Raw genomic sequence first — 21,716 nt, 5'->3', positions numbered from 1 at the left:
AGTGGAGACTGATGCACTTCAGTTCTGTGTGGTTTTGTTAGTTGCTTTAGTGATTTTTTGCTATTTGTGTTAAATTGATATGCTTCTGTTTTGCTTTATGTGCTGTTGAATTCTTCATGTTTCTGAGAAATAGCTATTAAAATAGGAGACTGAAATAGGATTTATTTGTATGCAAATGCATTATGATGTCTGGTTGATTTACGTATGAAATATTGAAGTATCTTACAAAGATAGGTAAGGACTATTTGTCTTCCTCTGACAAACAAGGGAGCTGATGCTAGTAATTTCCCTGAGTTCCACATGTTAAATCGATAACAAGATTAGAAGTATAAATTCCTATTCCCCTGCTGTATCTAGTAGATAACACTTTCTTCCATGTGAGGTTGCATTTTAATGCAAACATGCTGCTTACAGATTTGATTTTAACTCCACAGCATGAAATGGCCTAATTTTTTAATGTTGTGTGATAATTCCTTACTCCCCACAATACTGGTTTCATTCACTGTTTTCATGCTCTGTTCTTTCTGATGGTGCAATAAAACAATTTTTGTTTCCGAAGTAGAGGTGGGAAGCATACTAATTTGCAGCTGGTTGTTTCTTTTTATTCCCAGATGGTAGTAAGAACAACTGTGGCTCATTTCAGTGCAAGAAGTGATAATTTAGCAAGACTAGATAGGTATTCTTCACTAACTGGGTACGTGATTACAGCACAGCAGTAAGTGCCACTGCAATACATTCAAAGCTTTTTGGCACATCCCAAGGTGCATTTGGGATGGTAACAAGTGCAAATTATCAGTTTTTAGAAACCTCTTCCCGGTAAACTGCAGCAGACTTCACATGGAGTACTGTCCTGCACAGGTGCTGGGCTCAGCAGTGGCAACTGGCACATCCCTATGGTACACCATGCATAAACGAGGTCTTTCAAGTAGTGGAAGGCTGAAGTAATTGACATAACTTTAAACCTGTCACAGGAAAATTAGAGGGGGTGGGGAAAAAGAAAGTTGCAGCATGAAACGAAACCATGGTTCCAGACCTTTCCTGGAAAGAAAAAGCTCTATCTTCTGCCAGTCTCTTCAGAAAGTGTGTATCCTCTCAGCTTCACTGCTAGTTAGATGCTAAATGTGTCTTAGCTGCTAAAATGAGGTTTTTCCATAGGTGCAGGCTGACATATCTAAAGACAACATCTGGAAGTATTAACTGTTGTATAAGACATATCACCTTTATGCTGTAGTTGAGGTGAAAGTCTCAACATGCTTTTTACCAAATTAACATGAGAAATGAGAAGATCACTATCACAGACAAGCTACTGGCTAAATGTAGTCGATAATGTCATTTTCTCTTTCTTGGTTTCTCTGCTAAAACATTGTCCATGTTAAGATTTTTTTCCTACTTTGAATGTTTCAGGATGTGAATCCCAAGAAGAACTGTAGAAAGGCTTGTACCCCCTTCAATACCTTGAAGTTGGTGTTGAAGTTCTTAAGAAGGCTTTTAATGAACCTGTTTCTTTGATTGCATGTTAATCTTGGTGATCAGGGGCTTTAAAAATCCATTATTGTGGGGAATGCTGCTGCACACGTCTTGCTGAACAAAACAGTGCAAAACCCCTTAACAAAAGACCAGCACAAAACTTCGTCTTGTTTTCTAATGTTTCTGAGGACTACAACTAAAGCTTTCCAAATAAAGTTCATTCATATTTCTTTTCTATCAAATTTAAGTTTCTGAGACTCACAGAGTTTGTTCTATCAGGAAACAAACATTCATAATAAAGTAGTTGGTTGGTGGGGCCCCTACTTAGATACAGATTTTTGACCATCTGTTGCCTAGTGGGCAAGTAAACCAATAAAAGAATAATTGGAATTTTCCTGGCTGAATTCTCAGAGGAGCCCTCAGGAAGTCTCACCTTGCTTTTGACCTGTTGGTTGGATTTTATTCAGCAGACTTCTGTCATTTTCATTTTTTTTCTCCCATTTTTTTTTCACCATTGAAAAATGAACCTGTGATAACAGGGAAAATAACTGTTGAAACAGTATACAAGTTTATTTACTTATGCTAAATCTTTGCTAGAGGCAGTTCTAATGTGATGTTCATGTTTTGGATAGGTATTTCTAGAAATGTGCTGCTGTTGAGACATCTGGGGGTGGAAGGGGCAGGCATGGAATATCCCAACACCAAATGGACCCTGGTTTGATTGCAGTTTAACCCTTATAGGGTCTTAAATCCAGGATAATACTAAGAGGAATCAATTTCTAGTATAAAAACTTTGGGTTTAAAAAAAAAAAGTGCTGTTAACTTTAAAAAACAACAACAAAAAAACCCAAATCCAAACAGCAAACCCAGAAATGCATGCATATCTCTTGACTATTGTCTGTGATAGAAGAAAAGCTTGAATGCTTTGCCAGAGAGGTTTAGCAGACCTGAAAAATCTGCTCTTGCAGGGTGAGTGGGAAAGCTTTGTCAGCTGAGTGCCTGGAGAACCCAAGCTCTTCCTGCTGAAAGCGTGTCCTTTCTAAAGGCATGTTTAGTGGCCCTAGAATGGAGTATGTGCCTCACCCAGAGTCCTGCTACTCTTGTCTCACACGTGGTAGGTCCCTTTTTGGTGGTGAGCAATGCGTGCTTTTGTGTAGGAAGGGTCTAAAGGTTCCCTTGAGTTGATAATGACTGTTTTACTCATGCATAATGTATCCAGGCAGGATTAGCAAGATCCAATGTCAGGTGGTGGCATGAAAGGATGCTATCATCTTCCACTTAGTTATTATCTGTTGAGTTGTATTTCTCTCTGATACTTTTGTTGAGAAGAGATAGTATTGCACCAAACACTCACTAATGATCATCTCAGATGTGGGAGGGACATACTAATTTCTGTACTTACTCTTTTGTCTGCATTTGGTTCCTGTGGAGTGGATTACATCTACTGTTGTGCTGCTCCAGTACAACCCATCCTTCTACTCTGCAATATCTGTACTGATCACTTCCTTATAACCATGCCCCACCCCCCCGAATCTTAACTGCTGGTATGGGAATGACTTAATCATTAGCATCACTGCCATATGGTTGTAATGTTTTTCACTTCATTAAATAGTAACTATGGGTAAATACTGTATAAAACAGCAGTCACTGTAAATGGTCAAAATGTTACTGCTTGCTAGCCATTCAGTATGCCCATCAGATTGTAGTCTTTGCATCTAGTGTGCATTGCCTTGCATGGTGGCGTGAGCGAGACATGGATGAACTTTCTGATGAAAGGAAGCATAGAATATCTGGGTCAGAATTAGAAAATATTAGCATTTGTTTGGTCTGGCCCAGAGTTATATCTAGTTTCCCTTCACTCATGGAGCATCCTTGTATGTTCTCGAGTGACCTGTGGCTCAGGTAGCCTCACAGACAGTTAATACTGTCATCGTTCATCTTATTGAGTCATGACGGCAATTCAGAAACTATAAGTGAAAGTCTTTCCTACAAAAATATCTGGAGTCCGTCAGTGAAGTGGAAACACTTCATGTATGGGGAACTGTGCTGTTTTGAGCACTCTGGCATGGCCCTGCTGAACACGAGTGCAGGAGCTGATTGATGCTAGGGAAGTGCTGTTAAACTTTGATTTCAAACACGGAAGGCAGCTGAAGTCTGCCAGATTTCTTGGCACTACAGTAGTGTTTTCGTCCAGGTAAGAGTCCACTGCTGAAACAAATCTCCAGGTAGTTGCCACATCCCCCTTTTGGTTCATACTCAGCTGTTACTGGGCATCCAGTCTCTGCGAACAGAGTAGAGCAAATCTGAAGTAAACCCTGGCTTCCCTAAATATAATCACGAATTTAGGTCCATGCTACCAGGTATTCCACTCTATGGATCCACATTTACTGTGCTGTAATACTGATGTAAACAAGGTGACTATGCAGTTCTTTTTTTTTTATCCCCCCCCCTTTTTATTTTCTCTGTTGCTATACTTTACATTCTAATAGTCACAATAATTGGTTCTGGGCAGGAATTGGCAGATACTTGATCCTTTAAGTAATATGATCAAATGTTGCTTTTTTTCATTACATTCAGATGAGACTTTTAGAATAAGATCTCAGCTTCTGTTGCAACCGAACTGTTTTCATGTTTTAAAGGACTAGTTTTGCTGACAAGCCCAACAACACAAAAATATTTTCTTCATCATGACCTCTTGCAGTTTCTCCCAATGCCTCTGTGGGACATGAAGAGTATCAAAAATGATCACATTTTTTTAAACGGAAAATTCCGATCTCTAAATATATCATTACCAGGGGTCCCTCAGCACTGACTGCAGCTATTCTCTTGCTGATTGAAATGACAACAGGGTACTTGTTTTGTCACTTGAATTTGATTGAAAAATGTTTTTAACATGCGTTTTTCTATTAGTGTTTGTGGATCATAAGAGCAGCTAACTCACAGGTGGAGCAAAGCAAAGCTGGTTTTCATCACAAGAACATGGGGGGTTTTCCTAGTACGAAAAGACATGTCTATGTTTTAATCTCTACATGAGAGAAAATATTTATAATAATTCATAGGAAAGTATGTTAGAATTTGAAGAAAGAAAAGATTATTTGTGCTTTATTGTCATTTGTCCTGAATATTAAGGTGACGACAGTTCCTCCTGCTGCATAATTGGTACAGAAGAAAAAATTGCCTTGGGAAGACATGCCCAGGCCACAAGGTCAATATTCCTAGCTCCTATATCTTACGTTTACATAGAGAGGTGTATAGCAACCTTAATATGCTACAGGGTACAGAAATGTCTTCTGAAACAGACGATTCTCCAGCATTGGCAGCTAGGTTGGAACAAAGGCAACAACCATCTTAACGCATTTCCTAGCTAGAAAGAAAAAGAATATTCCTTGGAGATCATAGAAGTGAGTTAATGGTAAACATGAATAACATAAGGATTTCCGTGCCATAATTTTGGAATTATAAAATGTTTTTTGGAACTCGGGAGTTCCCAGGACTTCTAACCTGCAGAAGGAGGACAGCATGTATTGCTCTAGAAAATTGTAAGTTCACTTACAATTTCAAAAAAGATACAGGAGTTCTTGTTATAAACAAATGGTATAGTAATTTTTCTGGAGTTAAGAAAATAGATACACAGTGTATGGTTTTATTCTGGTCCCAATTGTTGAACTCGTCATGAAAAGACCTAGTGCACTTTCAATTTTCATTGCATAACTAATGGCTAAAGGAGAGCCAGTAACATGCCCCGATGGCAAAGAGGACTGATGGTATCCTGGGCTGCATTAGGAGTATTTCCAGCAGGTCAAGGGGGTGATCCTTCCCCTCAGCACTGGAGAGGCCACACCTGGAGTACTGGGTCTAGGTCTGGGCTCCCCAGGACAAAAAAAGATACGGAGCTACTGGAGAGTCCAGCAAAGGGCCACTAAGGTGACAAAGGGACTGGAGCGTGTCTCCTATGAGGGGTGGGAGAGACTGAGGCTGTTCAGCCTAGAGAAGAGAAGGCTCGGGGGGGAGCTCATCGATGTGTATAAATACCTGAAGGGGTAGTTTAAGTAGTGATGATGCAGGTGGCATCTGGATGCTGTTGTGTCGCACGTTGCCTGGTATCATCTCATTCTTTTCCAACTTTCCATTTGTGTTCACTGGCTGCCTTGTATTTTATATGGAAGTTTTATGTTTTGAGGGCAAGGAAATATTTTTATTCTGTTTTGGTAGCACAATAAGTATACAGTAACAGAAAAAATATAAACAGTAGTGATATTTATTGTGGGATATATTAAATACTTTCAGATGAGTTTCAGTTTAGTTTTAAATATTTATGTATTAAGTTCTAATGGCTTATAACATTTATTTAAAATATAATATTATATACACAAATTATTTGTTAAATACTGATTTTTTTTTTAATGTATTTTTATATGGGTAACTATTTAATTTCTATTGAAGTGATTTTCCACCAAAAGTACCACTCTGTGCATAGGTCCAGGTTAGTAAGAGCTTTTGCTGTCTCTTCATGTGGGACTCCCAGAGAAGGCATGGAGTTGGGATTGGGTTTATTGCAGGAAAGGGTATAACTTTTCAGAGGGCTGAGAACATGCTCAGTAGGAAATTGGAACCATTACTACTTCTGCTCCTGGCATGAGCTGCTGGGTTTATTTATTTATTTTTTATTAACAGTCGCCATGCTTTCTGAATGTGAATGCATTACATGTCAATATATAGCTATATCCACTGTCACACCAGTTATTTAGGCTGACCCAGATCGTATTAGTGCTGGTGCAAATCCTTGGGCAGTTTAAACAATACCAAATACAAGACCATAAAGCAAGCTGTTTATCTCAATGTATTCACACAAATAGTGTGGAAGTATCCCTTGTCCTCATATGGACACTTTCCCCAGTTTCATTCATCAGTGTCCTCTTTTCCCAGCATCTGTGGATGGAGTTTCTAGCTTGGTTTCTTTGGGCAGGTGAAATATTGCTTCCTGTACAGGAACAAATGTGGCAGACTTTACAGGCTTTGCAAGATATAAATGTTCTGACGTACAGCTGTTCTGGTAGAAATTGGTTTTGAAACTGACTTTAATCATAGAAGCCAATATATCCATGTCATTGGCTTGTTTCTTGGTTCAGATGTTGCTGACAGCCAGCCAGATTACTCATACAACCATATTACTAAACTGACTATGTTCAAAGCTATTTCAGCCTTTTTTAGTGCAGCAGGTGACATTTGTGAGCTGATTATATGAACCTGGTCCTTTCCAAGGCAACTCCAAACCTAGCTAGCAGGACATTGATTCTGAGGAATTAGCTGTCTGGCTTTGATAACTAATGGCAGCAAAGGACAGTCTCAGAAGGAGTTGAAACCATGTACCTTTAGTAGATATATGCAAATCAGCGTGTTGGAATCCTGTTTGTGTTTTGGTTTTTGTTTTTGTTTTTTAAGAAGTCCCTTGACAGTAGAAATTGACAAAACAAAACAATTCTATTCTGAGAAGTGATGAGGTGAGAAATCATTATGGAGAAGATCTAATCCTCATGGTTAATTTAATTGTTTAAATACGTTTTACCATTTTTATTCTAGTGAGGTTTGAGGGTTATATTATTATTGAAGGGAGCTGCAATAGCACCATACTAAATCAATTCAGCTGGAAGTTTAAATCACCCTTACTGGGGCGGCTGTGTGAGGATGAACCTAATGAATGTTTTCTTTAGTGGCAAAACTGGTTTGAGGTTTCTACCACACCCTTCTTCACCTCCGTAATTATGCCAGTGCAACTCTTTGAGGGCTGCCCTGCAAGCTTTTAGTAGTGAAATGAACTAGGTTTCAAACAGATCTCCTCCTCCTCACTTTCACTTTTTTTTTTTTAAAACCCAGATAATTTCATCAATTCAGTTTACAACACCTCTTCCTCCACTATCCTCCAATGCACAAAAAAACAGTTCCATTAGCTCAACTGAGGAGGTAGCAAAATATAACATCCAAATGGATTTCCTCTGCTTAAAAATGCCTGTAATAGTGGAAATTTTCCTCCTCCTTTCTGCCATATAGGGTAGCATATCTCAGCCTGGCTGGAAATCAAATTCTCCGGTTTAACAAAACTGTGTTGGTGAACTTTTAATTTGTAGCCCTTTTTAATGTACAACTCTGTTTTTATGTCTTGTTTTAATGGTATTGCTGTGTCTCAAACCTTTAAGAGTTCTGAAAAGTTTCTTCTAGCAGCACAGTGCTACTGTTTTGGACATTTTTAGCTATGGACCAGTTTTCATGTCTGTTTACAGTCCTTTACATTCATTCTTCTATCTGTATTGCAGGGAAGAGAGGCTTATGTGCAGTGGTGTGCTAAAAGGCTGGTTAACTACCTGCCTATCAGTCATCTTTAAAGCTGGTCCTTCCCAGTACACACCCTATAGAAGGAGAAAAAGCAAAATACCTTTTCTGAAAGAATTTGATTCTGAGCAGATGCTTTGGCACATGTAGATATGCTGCATAGTATAGCGTATCTTCCAATTTCTTTCATTCTGTATGATAGGTGACCTTTTGCCTGCAAATTTATGGCCCCGTCAGTGGCTGTACTTTACACAAACTTCCTAATCAGCTACTTCAATCATAATGTTGTTGGTCTGAACTCTGCAGTGCAAGTTTCTGATCATTTTGGTTGCTGCTATGTTCTTCTTTGCAATAGAAAAAATACTTGAGACTTGCTTGTGATCTCTCTTACCACACAGATCTATTGGCAGCTAACATTTCCGTTTTATCTTAGAAGATGATAGACCAGCTATGAAGAAGGATATCTTTCACTGTTAAACACAGTGGAAAATATCAAAGGTTTATAAAATAACAGTGTAGAAATTATGTAAATATTATCATTGACCTTCATCATCATCATATTCCAGTGAGTCATGTTACGCTTGGGATGAATGAAAGATTTTTGCATAACTTCAATACATGGCACATGATTCACTTCGTCTATTGGGGCTTTTTGAGATGACAAGCAGACTTAAAGGGCTGACTTGTCTTCAGGGACACTGACTCAAACCAGTAAAGGGATGAGCGCGCTTGTTGTGTTGTGCCACCACGTTGAGGTTGCATCTTAAAACACTGCCATCTGAATGGGTGTGTTGGGGAGGACGCTGGATGTGCTGATGACCCCCTCTGCACCCTGAGAAGCTCAGTGGTGCCACATAGGGCTGGTGGTATTGTAACAGCTCACCTGGGGCGAGGGGGACCTGAGGGAGCAGCGGCTTGACAAAACCTGTGGTAGGAAAGAGGGAGAAGAGCATCTGGCAGGAGAAAAGAGATGACACAAAACCATTAACTGTTTGATTCATGATGGGAGAGGAGTGAGCTTCAATGCTGTGGATGGTGGTCCCCGCTCGTGGGACCCCAGCCCATGAGAGCAATCACAGAGAGCCAATGCCCTGGGACTGTAACACGGGGGAAGAGAAAGAGCCAGTGCTGCAGCCTGCATACAACACACCTTCCAGCCTTCACCACCGTAGCCTGGGAGAGGCTGTCTGAGGGAAACTTTCCCAGGGCTGTGGCACTTCTGTTTGCCTGTTGCTTGCCTCACCCAATGTCAGATCCGTTTACAACATTCAAACATCTGCCCTTCAGGGCAGCCTCTGGGGAATTCTGTGTGGAAGTCCAGGTTGGGTTATCACAACACAGAATTGCAGCACCTCTGCGCTCTGGCACTCAATGCTCAATTCAGGGTCCTGAAAGACCTGTAATAAGGCCACTGTTTCGTAAGAGAGAGGACTAATTAATGAGCTACAGGAGGGACTGAGCTGTGAAGAGACAAAGCAGTGATGATACAGAACTGCTTAGATTGGTCAAAGCAGTATCTGAGAAGGATGAAAGGAGAAAACACCCAGTGCCAACAAGTGTCATGCTAACACAGGTTGGAAGGGTGGTGTGAAATGCTGACACGCAATGCTGGGTTACAAGTTGGGCATTGTTGTAAGCTACCTAGAGACTCTGGAAAACGAAGTGTGATGGTATATAAAAATGGTGGGAGAAAATAAAATATATCTTACCTGGAATACAATGGTCAATTCTGCATATTTCTCTACAAAGTGATCTAACAGGAACAATTAGACACAGTTGACAGAAGAGAAAATAACTAAAAGAGGAACTTGCACAAGAGGGATACAAACCACTGAAAAGTATAGAAAAGTCATGACTAAGCCTTTTTAGAAAGATGTAAGAGCAAAAGACTAACTTGAAAGACAGCAAATGGAAGAGTAAATATTTTATGGAACACATAATTGACCTGTATAACTCACAGCACTAAGATCAATTTAAGAAGATTTAAGCATTTTAAATTATTTTTTAAAATAAGCACTTTGGTAGACTATGATGACATTCAAAATTACATCAGAACAGATAAAGACATTTTGTATATTTATGTAAATTTATAACAGTAGAAGTCCTCCAAGTCATAAGAGAGTAAATGACTTTCAAGGAAAAAATCCCCTTATGTGAACAGAACTGAAACCCTACTGTATATATCTTGTGGGGTTTTGCTCTTTGTGTGATCAATCAAATATGGTCTGTCTCAAGACACTGAGCTAGATGGAGCATTGATCTTATTTAATTTGGCAAATCCTGCTGGTCTTGCGCATGTTTTTTTTCTGTGAGCTTTTTTGAAGGAATGGTACCTCTTAGCTATGAATAGACAATAGAAGGGATTATATGTGAGTAATATCCTTTTATCTCTGGTGTTACTTTGCTTTTGAGTTTGGGCAGGTTATCTGAGGGTTTGGTTTTTCAAAGGTGAGTGCTTTTAAATGGGTGATTGTTATCTGATATTTGCATTATACATATGAAAATACAGCATTCAGTAAATCTTGTCTGTCTTCATAATCAGTAATACACGTGTTCAGATATGCTACATGGGCAATTTAATTCTAGTCACCCGTAGCAAGTCTCCATGATAGAATAAATAAATGTCTTCATAAGTAGTCCCCTTTTTGTGAGCATCCTTTTCTCATAACAAAAATAATATCTTAGGATTGCAGTTGTAATGCTTCTGAACATGGTAGTTCCCACTGAAAAAGGCAAATCAGCATACATTTTATTATCTATTATTTATGTAGAACTAGCGTGTCCTAGGTACTTTACAGAGGGATTACGGAAGGGAATTTCCCTGAAGAGGTTACAGTTCAAAGAAGCTACAAACAGGTGCAAGAGCAGAGATGGGAGGCAATAGAGTGCAAGTGTCTGAAAGCTGACATGGAGTATCTCCTGCCTCAGATCTGTAATTTCCTCTCTTTTAATGTATGGCTGTGTAGGGGGGGGTTTAATTACTTTTATACAGTGATGACTAAGATTATAGTCATTGTTAGGAAAAGTCACATAAAAGGAGTTTCATACTGGGAAAAAGTATGGATCTTTGTCCTCCCCACTTGCCATAGCCTCATAAATTGTGACTGGTTTAGTTCAAGTTTTTCAATATAATCATTCCCAAGCAGTGACTCTGTGTCCTGAGTGGCAAGCAAACATTGATCACTCATTCATTGTTTTTAGATGATGTCATCCTCTTACTGCTGCTGGTTTAGTGCAGCATGTATTTTCTCCTCTATCTGAAACTCTCAATGCTCTTTAGTATTATAGTTCCTGTAATTGTTAGCAGCTGAGGAGCAGATACACAATCCCCTCAGCTATCCCTTAAGTGATGCGACAACCTCACCAGAACAGCAGAGCAGACCTTTGAAGGTAGGACCTGCTCTGGCATCTCAACTAATTCTGTGAATTGGGAAAATTTCTGTAAGGGTTAATCAGGCAGGCTAGTCTGAGCGCCCAGTTTAATATAACCTTGTTGCAAACTTTCCTGTAGTACAGTCTTTTCTCATTCTACACTTTCCTCTGAGTCTGGGTGCATGCTGTGTAGCACCTGGAAGTATAATGTCGGTCCTTCAGAAGGAATTATGAGAGAACTATTGGAGAGGTACCAGAACCCCTCCTCACCAAGAAGTGAGCTGATTTGCTGCCTGGGTCAGTGCAGGGGCTGGAATTAAATCACCATCAACCAGCTCTGTGCGTAATGAACCTACAAATGTGTCACATTTTTTTGTATGCATGATACAGTTGTTTGGGTTCAAATTAATGAAAGCTTGGATTAATTGTATAGTGCAAACGTATATTAAATTTAGGAACCTGGAGCTTGCAAGGGACTCTCTAGGTCTCCATGTTCAATTTCTGCTTGTCATGTATGGCCTCTTGATATTGCACCATCCATAAAGTTACCAAGCTTCATCAGGCTCCATTTTAAACATAGCTGAGTTCTCTCCCAGGTACTGAAAGTGGATGGCTGCTCCAAAACTCTTCTCTGAAGCTTAAAAACTTTTTTCTAATTTCTAGACTAAATTTATTCATGCTACATCAAAGCTATTTGTTTGTGTGACAATATTATTCTTCATCTAAAGCATTTCTTTTTCCCTTGGTAGTACTTGCATGCTGATGCATTAACAGGGAGATAGTATATCACTTTTCAGCCTCCATTCAGCTGTGCTGAGGAAGCCAACCGCTTTTATCTTCCTCTCATAAAATAGTCTCTATTCCCCTGATGGTTTCAGTAACTTTTCTCTGCTCTTCTTCCAGTGTGAATTCATTCTTTAAGCATGGATATACAGAATGACGTAGATTAGTCCAGATGAGGTCTGATCTGCGTCTTACTCGAATAACACACCTCTAGTTCTGCTTTACTGAAGACACCTTGATGTGATGGAGCATTGCAGTTGTCTTTTTTTGTGTTTGTGTCACATGGGGTCAGTTTTAGATCCCCTAGGATCTACTCAAAACACACATCTTTCTTCTCTTCCAAACTTGGAGTTGATTGCCTCTAACAAAATGCTTTTAGGAAAACTAAGCAATGGGGGCTGGTCCTCATATGAATGTGAGATAAGGAAAGATAGAAAACGGAGTAGGAGAAAATAGTTAGTTGTTGAAGTAGGGGAATGTCACAAGGCTTGTTCCTTGGAGATCTGTGTTGGGGCTTGTGCTGTTCAACTGTCATGGTTTAACCCCAGCCAGCAACTAAGCACCACGCAGCCGCTCGCTGACGTAAATGACCTGGAAGAGGCAGGTAACAAAGTTTTTATTCTAAAGACACAAAATTATTTGAGGCAGTAAGGGTGATGGAAGAGCTGCAGGGCAACTGGGCAATAAAATGGCCCTTGAAAATGAGTGCAGATAAAATGTTAAGTCACAGTTTCACATATGAAGTGATGGGATCTGCACTGGTGGATCCCCAGATACCTCTGAGGAGCAAGATCCTGGGGTTTGGATAGACAGCCCCAAGAGAATATCAGCTCAGTGGTAGTCAGAAATGCCAGTCAAATGTCCAGCATTATTAGGGACGGAGTAGAATACAAGGTGAGAAACCTTCTCTGCAAGTTCATAAATCTGATTCAGCTGTGTCTGGCATGCTCTGAGCCATTCCGGTTCTCTTATCTCAAAGCGGGTAAAGCAAACAGAAGGTGAGCAAGAAAAAAAAGCCATTAATTAATACGATTTTCTGGGGCTTGAAAGACTGAGCTTGGGTGAATTATTCATAATGTCATTAAAATTAAAATACAACTGAAGTTTCCTGTCGGGTTAGCTAACACTGAGAAACCACACCTCATGCATTTCTTCTCTGAAACTTTGTACGTTGTAATGATAAGATGTTTTGCCTGTCTTTCATTTTCTGGAAGTGTCTCTGCATCTTAAATAAAAAGAACATTTCCTGTTCTTACTCTGCTGCAAAACTTAAAAGAGCAATGCTTCTACTATTAAATTCATTAATGTAGAGGGAAAATCTCTCATGTTCACGTAAAACCTGAAGGGGCTTGCAGAGCACCTGGTTTCACAGGGGGGCAGGCAGGGGGTTCCCAGGAGCCCTCAGGGAATGTCTGCCCGGTCCAGTCCTGCACTGGGCAGACAGGGTGAGTGCAGAGTGAGCCCAGTTCAGAGATCAGAAGCAGCTTAACCTGGTACACACTGGGGTCTGCCTGGGTTCCTCGAGATAGGTAGTCGCTCTGGAAAATGCCTCATTGTACAGCACGAACATGACCTGAGTGAGCTGGCAGATCTGGGGCTGCAGAATTACTAGGGCCTGTCTGCACTTGCTTGGTTTGATATCAGTGTAAAGACTGCCCAAACTAGATTTCAAGAGATTTCCTCTTCCTTGCTGCAATGAAAAAAAAATACTAATTTTTTTGGTTGGCAAGCAGAAGAAAGCATTCCTGGTTTATGGTGGATTTACTGTTCTTTTCTGTGCCTATGATTTGCATTGAGAACCGGGCTGTCTGGCATAGTGTGCTTTGGCAGCATAGCTGCTTGCGCCGGGTACAAGTGTAATTGCGCATGTTTGTGGAATTGAGATTGCTGGCCGTGATCAGCCTGTACACCAGTGCATACATTCCTGCACTCTGAGCAGATAACTATTGATACTTTTGGTGTATAAATGACTAGGCAAAAATACAGCCACAGTGGTTAGATCCCAGGAGTCTTGCTGTGAAAATGTTTGTTCTGCTTTTGGATCTCTTTGGATTATCATCTGAACACCTTGAGGAAGCATGGAAGTATATAGTGTGGAATGCTGATTATAATACTTCCATGTAATTTAAATGATTTTCACAAAAGGTCTTGGAGCGTTTTACTACAAAGTAGATGTAGGAATGTTTTTCTGAAGTATAGATTATTCCACTTGACAAGGTAGGTAAAAGAAGTTACATCACTTTGTAAAACAAACAGAAAGGTGAGCAGGAAAACACAGAATAAAACAGAAATTTCCTGGCATAGTTTCCCACTCCTGACTAGGCATTACTTCCTTCTCCAAAATAAGCATTTATACAATTACCTTCACAATTTTGGAATATAATTCTTTTTTTTCTTACTTGCTTATTGCTAGTACCTAAGCTTTGTTTGCCTGCTTAAAACTTTGAACAGCATTTGTCAAAAATACCAGAATTCAGAATTAGCAATAGTGAAGCATTTTTTTGTTCCTCACACAACGTAACTAATGTCAAATTGGTACCTGAGCTGGCAGCTTTAGCTTAACCTATGCCTTCTGCTTTTTTCCAGGCTATGGACACACAGTGCCTTTATCTGATGGAGGAAAGGCCTTCTGCATCATCTACTCGGTCATCGGGATCCCGTTCACACTGCTTTTCCTGACAGCCGTGGTACAGCGCATCATTGTATATGTCACCAGGCGGCCTGTACTGTATTTCCACATTCGCTGGGGCTTCTCCAAGCAGGTTGTTGCAATCATCCATGCTATAGTCCTTGGGTTCATCACTGTCTCGTGCTTCTTCTTAATCCCAGCAGCAATATTTTCTGTTCTGGAAGATGACTGGAATTTTTTGGAATCTTTTTACTTCTGTTTCATTTCTCTGAGCACCATTGGCCTCGGAGACTATGTGCCAGGAGAAGGCTACAATCAAAAATTCCGAGAGCTGTACAAAATCGGAATTACATGTAAGTGTCAAGCTAACTAGCTAAATAAAAGGCATTGTATTAAAAAAAAAAAAAAAATCAGACTTTTCCTCCCCATTCTGTGGATGATGATTGTTTTGTGAGCTGTCAGCTAGCAAACTGGGCATTTTAGGTAGCTGTGCAAAGAGGAAACCTTTAAATAAGGTCAGTTTCCTTAGTTATGAAGGAAAACACTAAAACCAGAATTCCATTGTGCTAAACCATAGCTGCTTACTCTCTTATTAATAGTAGAAAAAAATGCTCACGTTACTGTTATGAAAATGTTTATGAGCATCTTGGGCTAAGATTTCAGTGCTCACAGGAGGAGCCAGGAAGATGATCTTTTAACCTAAGGCCATCTTGTAAGGTGAGATGACAGGAGGACAGAGACAAATCGAGGAAATGAGGCAGAATAGCAAAGTTTCTGACTCCGGTTGTAAGAAAAGATAGCTGAAGCTGGCACTGGTACATACCAGCTGTCAAAGAGAGACAAGCAGACTGAGGTAACCGCAAAGCAAGACCATGAATGTTAAATTCAAATTGTTAAATTATGTTTGACACAGAAGAGAGGCACAGTAATCAGTGATTCTATCAAAATAGAGCTAAGAAAACTATCTTTGTGTTGGCATTCTGAATGAACATATGCTGAGGGCAATATTCTCCAGTGACAGTGTTTTGAAGCATCCCAGTTTCTGATATGGCTTCAGTCTGCACAGTCCTGGGTCATCAAACACCACCAGTTAAAAGATCTGAATGGCCAAAACAAACCTTTCCTGTCAGGTCCTTTTCTTAGCTAGTATGCATTTGTCTGTGCTCCTGTGCATGATCCAGCAACCTTAATGTAGGCAAAGTGTCCATAAATTTGGTTTTGTGTTTTACCTAAAAAAAATTGGGCCTTGAATTTCATTCCTTGAAGCAGGGTCTTGAACTAGCCAACAGAACACTTTATTTTGTCCTCCTGCCAGGTCTGTTCTCATTGCAGGAGATTTCTCCCTCTGCCCATCATGTTTCACTTAGCAGCAGTAGCTTTTAATGATTACCCTGCTGATCTGCAGAGTTGATTTGGGGATGCTAAATGATGAAGTGAATGGAGAAAGTCATGCACAGTAAAGACCTTGTAAAAAAAATTCTAGCCATTCTGAAAACTTAAAATCAGAAGAAAACATTATGACTCAGATTATTCTTCTTCAAACTTTAGAACACTAGGAAATAGATTGCAGGAAATGCTAAAAAGAAAAAGTAGCTTTTAGGCATAGTTATGACCTTAGAATATTTAATTTCAACAGTTTTTAAGGTCATAACTTTTAAATTATTCTCTTTCCTTTCATGTGAACAATTCAAGGAACCAAACAGGACATATAAAATGTTTTCTCTTGCTGAACCTAAATTTTCTTCAAGAAAAGTTTTGGAGTTCTACACCAGAAAATGCTTAATGAGTGCTACAGGCTTTTCAAGAATTTTTAGGAGAACACAACTCCTGTTCTAAATCAAGTGGTGATCAGCTGGACTGAGTTTCAGAGATAATTACAAAATTCTTGGTGCAGATTTATAGATGGCTTTTAATTGGCATAGCTTTGTCTCTTCTTCCTTGTGTTAATACATAGCTCCCATTTGATGTCATGAGATTAAGCTTAGAAACAATTCATAAATTTTAGCTGTAGTGCTGATTTAGATAGGTACCTGGTATTGCAATATTGATTTAATTGTGCTCCTGGAAGGAAAAGGAGAGTGTTATTGCCAGTGAATAATCAGTAACTACAGGTGAAATATTTATGCCTTTAGGTAACAGAACAGTGACCATATGTAGATTATATTAATTAATCTGTGTTGATCTTTCAGCACATTTAATGTTCAGCCTTTGGATGAGCATGTTGTACTAATAATTATACACTTAGCTTCTGCTTGATTTACTCATTGAAATGATAAAATATTCAAGTAGTCATTCTCCTCATTAAACTGCAGTGATGAGTAGCAGGGATCTAATGGAACACTGAGATTAAGAAATGCTCATTTTAACACCTTCCCTCAAATTCTAGATGCATGTTTGGAGAAGAAAAAAGAAAAAAGAGCACAGTGGCCTGTTAACCATGTGAAGCTCCATTTCCAGAAGTCTCAGGCTATGAGAGCTGACTATTACCTTTAAAAATCAGAGTCAGTACACCACCAAAATCATCAGTAATGCTATTTAAGTGACACTTCCAAGTTTGGATAGTTTACGTATGTTAGTAAAACATTGCAAAAAGTCTTCAAGGTGTCATGAGATATAGCAACCTTGTCAGGTTTGTAAAGTATCAGTAGTAATTTTACAGTAATTAAAGCCACTAGTGTTACTTTTTTTCATTGTATGGGGTCTTGTTGATTGTAGAATGAAAAAGGAAAAAAAGGATTTGACAGTCTAAAGTGAGTTAGAGAGCTCTGAAACTGGGTCATAAAGAAAATTAACATAGTATTCAGACATGATGGGGGTGGGAAAAATTACGGGGTTAAAACTCTTCCAGCCCCACTTAATATGCTAATAATTAAAATACGGGGGGTTTTACCTTTTCTTTTTTTTTTTTTTTTTTTTTTTTTTTTGTACCCAGGTTATCTGTTGCTGGGCCTTATCGCAATGTTGGTGGTTCTTGAGACTTTCTGTGAACTCCATGAGCTCAAAAAGTTTAGGAAGTTGTTTTATGTGAAGAAGGACAAGGAAGAAGACCAAGTGCATATAATGGAACATGACCAGCTCTCCTTCTCTTCCATCTCAGACCAAGCAGCCTCCATGAAGGACGATCAGAAGGCCAACGAGCCTTTTGTGACTTCCCAGTCCCCAACTTCCAATGACAGCTCTCTAAACAATTAATACAGGGGTATCCATGCCATTGTTTTGGTGCATTTATGCTACTTACCATAAGAGATAGAACGCCTCATTTTTTTTTTTCTGAAAATAAAAAAGCTGGAAGACTGTGCTACTTTAACAAGGATTCATCACTTCTGACACAGAAAAGACTTCTGGGGAAAAATGTGGGAAAAATGTTTTTCCCTGTTCCCTGGGAGTAGGGCAAAAATGTACGATGTGGCTGGGAACATTAGGCCATTTTGCTTGAGGGATAAGGAGTTAGGTGTACTGCTTTCAGAGGTGCCAGAGAGAAAGGCTTGCACAAGCAACTTCATCCAACATCTTTAGGAGAGTAGGCCTTCACTGACATCCAACTCATCTAGTGGCACACCCCATCTTACAACTGGGTGACATAGCAAATTTTGGGATGTGCACTTTTGTAGGCAGTATAGTCACAGATTTAATCTAAACACACCAAATATCTTAAACTGGAAAACATTTCCAGAGCAATATCTATAGATCTGCTGGAGAGGGGAGTATCTAGATTGTCCCTCTATTACCCAGTAACTTGCAGGTGCAAATAATAATTCTAGGAATGAAGAAACAAAGCTATGGTCCCTCCTTTGCCCATGCCATTTACATTCAAATTTCCTACTTCCTTAAAAGGTGCCCTAATCTCAAGAAAAATGTTGTCCTGAAGAGAGTGTGCCTTGAGTCTTCCATGCTGTTTGTCTTTGTGTGAAATACTTTTGTAAACTCTGAGAGATAGCAAGACCAATTCAAAGTGCTGAGCAAGATGGGGTTGTAGGGAAGGGAGATGGCTGCATTTCAGTCCTCAACCCTCTGAAATGGGCAGGAGTGGGTTTTTAGCTATGGGGAATGGAATAGAGTCAGCGAATGCCACAGCTGGCATTGTGATGTGCTTATGGCTCTCTCCTAGTAGATGATTGAAATCTGTTCAGCAGCAGGACTCAGTGCTATTTCTTCCACAGTGCAGCCCACTCTCTGCTCTCTGCAGAGCTGATAGGTGAGCAAAGGAACAGAAAGAGTGAATTTGAACGTAGCCCCTTTGTCTTCTTTTGCTTTTCTAACTAGTACTCAGAGCACTTTGGAGGAGAAGGGAATGTTTCAGGGCAAAACAATTTTTCAGTTTTTCATATGGCAAGAAAAAAGGAAAAATGTCACATTTGGTTCAGATGGAACCGAAATTTTTTCCCCTTGGGAAAAGTCACTAAAAAGTCAAGATCTCGCTCAACTTCTGAAGCTGGAACCTCTTTGGCTGTAACAGGAGAGGTGTTTTAGTCCAGCTACCAGTCACTGTGCTGAATGCAGGGATCTCGGGAGTGAATTTCAGTGAGCAGGAAATGAGACTTCAGTGGTTGTAGTACTTTCTCTTCTGGCCTTAAGAATCTATGATATGGGAATCTTGATAATGCTTTGCAATGAACAAAAGATCTGGAGCACAAATAGCCATATTAGGACAGCCTCCCACATAGGAATAGTGTAGAGGAGAGCCTTTTCTCTGCAGTGCAAGCATGCCAGATTGCCTGTAATTTGGCTTTTAGTGTTTAGAGCTGAATAGTATTTTACTGTAAAAGAAAAAAATGCAGTGTGTCTAGATTTAGCGCACGTGGGAAAAATACTTGAAAGTAAATAACCCAAAATATACTGTGTTTGAGCTTAATTATAGCTAGCATCAAACAGATTTTATATCTTTACTGGAAAAACTTACTTTATGGTTAAATCAGCTGAAAGTCTTCAACTAAAATTTATATTTATAGAAAACCAGAGCTAAAGGCTTTGGTTGTTTTGGGTTTTATAGATTAGATGAGAGCATACTGTGTTTGCATGTTCCCAGGAAAGTGGCTATTTTTATACTGCTTAAGTTAACACAGTTCTATTTATAATGAATGTTAACCAATATATATGTACATATATACATAAATATATTTATATACTGTACATATATCATAAGTCACCAGAGTTTAACAGACTTAGGAATGGCATTTTAGATGTTTTTTTTTTTTTTCCCTAGGCTTCTCTTTATACAGTCAATAATTGAAAACTATGGCATTAAAATGATACTGACATAAAATTAAGAGTACTGTACTACAAGAAACATTTATACAGGTTTTTTCAGTGGAATTTTATTGATTGTTTTCAGTACCTTAAAATTCAAGATTACTTTTAATTTCATGTAACATTAAGCTCTAAAGGATATGCACAGATGCTAAACGATATACAAAGTTAATTTTGCAGCGTGTACACAATTGCAAAATGTAGACACGTGAAATGAAAGCACAGAATTCAAAGCAGAAGCGATAAACTAAGCAGTATACTGTGATGTAGGTGAGTATTTGTTATTTTAAACTTAAATAAAAAGTCTGGCTTTTGCCTGCCTGCACTGTGAAGTGGGGAGTATTTTCTTTAGTGGTGTGTGTATGTGCACATACTGTGCAAAAATCCTGTCTGCGTTTGTCAAGATTATGCATCCTTTAGTTAGCCTTCCTCAACTCAAGGGAGGGACCACTAATGCCAGAGTGTGTTACCTAAACTTGATATTAATTGTAGCTTAGCATTGTGTTGATTATTCCTATGAAAAAAACATTCCAAAGTGTGTTTGGTTTTGTTTCAGATGCTGACTGATTTTAGCAAATAAAAAATAGTGGCATAACATTTATCTTGTCTTTATAACCTAACTATTCCAATATTTGAGGAAATCTGAAAAACTGTCATTGCAAGTTATCAGTACCACTGATGAAAATAATGGCCTTCATTTTCTACAGCTTTTACATCTTCATGTGAAGCCAACACACAAGATCAGAGTAGTTAAAACTGGAATCCAGGTTAGAAGGAGAACCTTGTGCAAGAACCTTAGTATAAAGCACATATCTTTCCTAGAGGCAAACTGTGAAGCAGGTGCATGTAAACCCAAATGGACAGCACGGGTCATAAAACAACGGTGCTGAAACTAGCAAGAGGGAGTTAGAAATGTGAGCAAATTACTTACACAGAGAAGAGAATTGTCTGGGTCCTATCCTCACTCTCTTGTCTTCAACTGATCTAGGCATATATTCCATTAATAGCTTTATTCCCACGCTACAGCTGACATTTGCCATCTTCTCTTTGTCTTTCAGTCATTAAATAGAAATAAATGTTGTTTATTATTACTTCAAAGGAAAGGACTGGCAGGCCATTAAGTTGTGTTGGGGGAAAGAAAATGGAAGAACTCACTTGAGTTTTGATCTTGGAGCTGAGCGACAGCCATATTTGTCCCTTTGAGAACATGTCCTCTTCCCTAAGAGTTTCTTCCCAGAGTTCACAAATGGCACCTACTGTGGGTGAACGCAAGACTTGCTGAAGGCTGAAATGAGCAATTTTCTAAGAAGGTAACTTCAGATACTTGAGTGGTTTGCAGCTTTAATGCCAGCGCTATGAAAGTTACCTAGTCAGGTATTTATGTCAGAGTAATTGCATAAGAGCAGCAGTTCTGGATTACATGAAATGTTTGTCTAGCCCATTATTTTGACTCTGACAATGGCCAAGAGCAGACATGTGTGAACATGTGTAAGGAGAGGGCAAGCGTGTAGCAACAGTTCCCCAGAATATTCTAGCTCCCAGCAGTGTGCAGCTCTGCATCTATGATAGTATCTCCCTAGGAGGTGTGGAAAGTCAGTGGAGGCAGGATGTGTACAAGACGGGCTGCACTGATGTACATGCTCTCTGTTTTGGTCAGTAAGAGACTGTCCCGCACAGGATCAAATGAAGATTACCTATTACTTTTCCACAAAGCAGTTTCAAGTTAAGTGCTTTGCAGTAACCAGCTGGGGTAGCACCAACACCCGTGACTGCATGGGTCTCTTGAAAAGGGGAAGAAAGGCAGGGGAAGGCCTTTTACACACTCTTACTTGGACATTGCTGTCCTCTGGGTAGATAGGATCATACACAGAACCTGTTTGCTGATGCTAAA

At 39.4% G+C, this 21,716-nt stretch overlaps 1 protein-coding gene across 1 annotated transcript in view; it reads left to right on the top strand.

Annotated features, from left to right (window-relative positions):
* The window catches only part of KCNK1 (potassium two pore domain channel subfamily K member 1), a 36,852-nt gene extending 16,430 nt beyond the window's left edge, over nt 1-20,422 (top strand). The window contains exons 2-3 of the mRNA XM_049830559.1: nt 14,536-14,931; nt 17,511-20,422. Of these exons, the coding sequence (XP_049686516.1) occupies nt 14,536-14,931; nt 17,511-17,770 (656 nt within the window). The 3' untranslated portion in view covers nt 17,771-20,422. The remainder of the gene's footprint in view (nt 1-14,535; nt 14,932-17,510) is intronic.
* The last annotated feature ends 1,294 nt before the right edge of the window (nt 20,423-21,716 follow it).

This window comes from Accipiter gentilis, chromosome 28 (assembly GCF_929443795.1).
Source record: "Accipiter gentilis chromosome 28, bAccGen1.1, whole genome shotgun sequence".
NCBI lineage: Eukaryota > Metazoa > Chordata > Aves > Accipitriformes > Accipitridae > Astur > Astur gentilis.
The sequence above is the reverse complement of the archived record's forward strand: the minus strand, read 5'-3'. Positions and strand labels throughout refer to the sequence as shown.